At 36.3% G+C, this 3,108-nt stretch overlaps 1 protein-coding gene across 1 annotated transcript; it reads left to right on the top strand.

Annotated features, from left to right (window-relative positions):
- Positions 1–377: 377 nt before the first annotated feature.
- LOC110825326 (uncharacterized) lies at positions 378–2,777 on the top strand. The gene has a single exon (XM_022055776.2). The coding sequence runs from the start codon at positions 882–884 to the stop codon at positions 2,490–2,492; it is 1,611 nt and encodes a 536-aa protein (XP_021911468.1). The 5' UTR covers positions 378–881; the 3' UTR covers positions 2,493–2,777.
- Positions 2,778–3,108: the final 331 nt, after the last annotated feature.

Below are 3,108 nucleotides of genomic sequence, written 5' to 3'. Positions count from 1 at the left end.
AAATTAATTTTTATTTAAAATAAATGAGTTAAAATTATTTTTTTTGTATTAAAAATAATAATAATAATAATAAAGAATAACGGCCGGAGAGTAGAAAGTTTCAGTTGGGAGAGAAGGACAATTCCTTAATAGAAAGACAAAGGAAGGAATAGTTGAGGGAAGTTAGTTGTAGGGACGCACCTCCCCCCGACCCCACATCCTTAGGGATGATCAAATTGGATAAATCACAGCCGTTGGATCTAAAACTGCCGTAAGATCCTCAGTTCGATACACGTGCTACTCTCTCTTTCTCTCTTTTACTTCTTTTAAATCTTTGCTTCCATGCATGGATTTCTCCTCCAAATAAAATTAATTAAATATTAATTAATTACCGTTTAGAGAGAGAAGAAAAAGAAACTCTCACTCGACTCTTTCTGCTTTAATTTTTTCTTCTTTGGCTTTGTTCATCGCCATCATTAGCAACAAAGGTACTCTTCAATTTTTCCTTTTTTTTTTTTATTAAAAAAACAAATCTTTCCATCAAATTTCAACTACCAATGAAGCTGTGTATTCAGAGATAAGCTAGCTAAGTACACACTCATCATCACTCTCTCTTTTCTACACTTCTTTGGTGGGGATCAGATCTTGTTCTTCGTTCTGCAAAATTCAGAATAGGGTTGATTCTTGTTCAGTCTTTGTTTACTCATTGCAAGAAAACCCATGATCTGATAAATCGGTTTCTTTAAATTTCTGCCTTGATTTTCTGATCTGGGTTCCTCTGTTTCATCACCATTTTCCTTTCAATGAAGATCAAGAATTGTTAATTTCAGTTTTACCTTTCTGTTTGTCTGTTTTCTCTCTTACCCTTCTTTAAGAAAATATAGATTTCTAATCAGCAAGAAATGGAAGAAGATCAAGAAATGTTGAAACATTCATGTAAGTTCTGCAACAAGAGCTTTCCCTGTGGTAGATCCTTGGGGGGTCACATGAGGTCTCACATGAATAATGAAGATAAAGATTTCGCCAAGCAGAAGCTCTCTCATGATAATCCCAAAATCAAGAAAAGTAGCGTCACTGAGATTTCCAGCTTCGGAGCCGGAAGTAATTCTGGTTATGTCCTCAGAGAAAATCCAAAGAAGACATGGCGACTTACAGATCATTCAAGTGAAGAAACTTCAGTTCATCTCCTCCATGATAAGTTCTGCAGAGAGTGTGGGAAAGGTTTCCAGTCGTGGAAAGCACTGTTTGGTCACATGAAATGTCACTCAGAAAAAGAGAAACTTTCCATTAATGGGGGTGATAATACTAGTTTGGATGGTGGAGAACAGGAATCTTGGGCTAGTGCTAACCAGAAGCTTGTCATGGACAGCCAATCCGACAACGAAGCTGCTGGACCACCAAGTCGAAGTAGGAGATCAAAGAGGAGAATCGGCACTGCTGCAAATTCTTCTTCTGTGTCCGAAGTTGAACAAGAACAAGAAGAAGTTGCCATGTGCTTGATGATGCTTTCAAGAGATGTGAGCAATTGGGCTGGGTTGAATTCTGTTGCAGAGTCTTCTGATAACAATTCTGTGTTCTTGGAAACTAAATTGATCAGTGGTAATGGAGATGAGAAGTTGAAGAAGAAGGTAAACCAGAAAGTAATGGAGTCAAGCACCGTGGAATATTCTGCTTCTGGGTTTTCAAGAATAGAGTCTAGAATCAACAGAAATCAAATTTCTAGCGATGGGTTTTCCAAGATTGATGAGAAAATTAGAAAGAGAAGTGGATTAGGATTAGGCCAAGTTGAAGCTCAATTGGGTTGCAGTGCCAAGAAAAGCTTTCTTGATTTTGCTGCTGCTGATGATGATGATGGTGGTGATGGTGATGATGATCATTATCCAGATTCTTTGAAAAAATCAACAAGTGATCATGATGTTTCTGATTCTGAACTGTTAATCTTCAAGGATTCAAAGAAGAGAAGCAAATTCAAGTGTACTACTTGTGACAAGATCTTCCAGTCTTACCAAGCTTTAGGAGGCCACAGAGCTAGCCATAAAAAAACCAGAGGCTGCTTTTCTTCGACAATTGACACCAATGAGAACACCATTAATGAAACTCATCATCACCTTCATCATCATTATCAGCAGCAGCAGAAGCAGCAGGAGCTTTCTCCCATCAAGTCAACCAGAAAAGAGACTAAAACCCATCAGTCAGTTCCCAACTTCGAAGAAAACAACAAGGCTAAAACAAAGAAAAGCAAAGGACATGAGTGCCCAATTTGTCTCAAAGTATTCCAATCAGGACAGGCTTTAGGGGGTCACAAGAGATCTCATTTACTTGTTGGCACAGAGACAAAATCCAACCAAACAATTGTGATTGAGCAAAAACCAGCACCCAAAATTCGGGAGTTTCTCGATTTGAATCTTCCTGCTCCGGTTGAAGATGAGACCGGTAATAACAATAATGCTCATGCTGGATTTGAGCAATGGTGGATGAGAAGCAGCCACAAACTTGGGTTGATCTCAAACTGATTCAAGTTCAATTCATCATAGTTCATGATTTTTTTTTTTTTTTTCTCCATAGTTTTTTTCCTTTTTCCCAATAAAAAGTTTGAACAAGTTCTGTACAGACAGCTTTTTCTGCAGATCGTTATTTCATTCATTCTTTTACAGATTCAAGAATTCATCACCAAAGGGGATAATATTGCTGCTTATTGTCATCTCAAGAATCAAGTCTTCAATTTTCAATCTTCATTTTTCAGTTTTCTAAGTCTTTATTGATGAAAACTCTCAAGAATCTGAGTTGAGGAATTCTCATGTTGTTTCTTTTTAACCCAATTGAAATATGTATTTTTCCAAGTGAAAAAGAAAAAAAGCAATCTGTTATATGTTATTTTCTTGGTATGGAATTAGAGAAAATTGACAAGGAAGTGTACTTGAAGCTTTGATCATATGGGTTTAAAGCTATCTTGTAACACATTCTAATGTACATATTCGAACCCAATTCGATTAAAAGTACATTTTAAAAAATAGTTCAAAAAATTTAGTCTCTGATATGTAAATTGGTTTATATATATATATATATATTTTTTTTTTAAAAAAAGAAGAGTATTTGGAGTGGGGTGTAAAGAAGTGAGTGAGTGGCAAG

This window comes from Carica papaya, chromosome 9, assembly GCF_054855325.1.
Source record: "Carica papaya isolate Zhongbai chromosome 9, ASM5485532v1, whole genome shotgun sequence".
Taxonomy (NCBI): domain Eukaryota; kingdom Viridiplantae; phylum Streptophyta; class Magnoliopsida; order Brassicales; family Caricaceae; genus Carica; species Carica papaya.
Note: the sequence above shows the minus strand (reverse complement) of the source record. Positions and strands in the feature narration are given on the sequence as shown.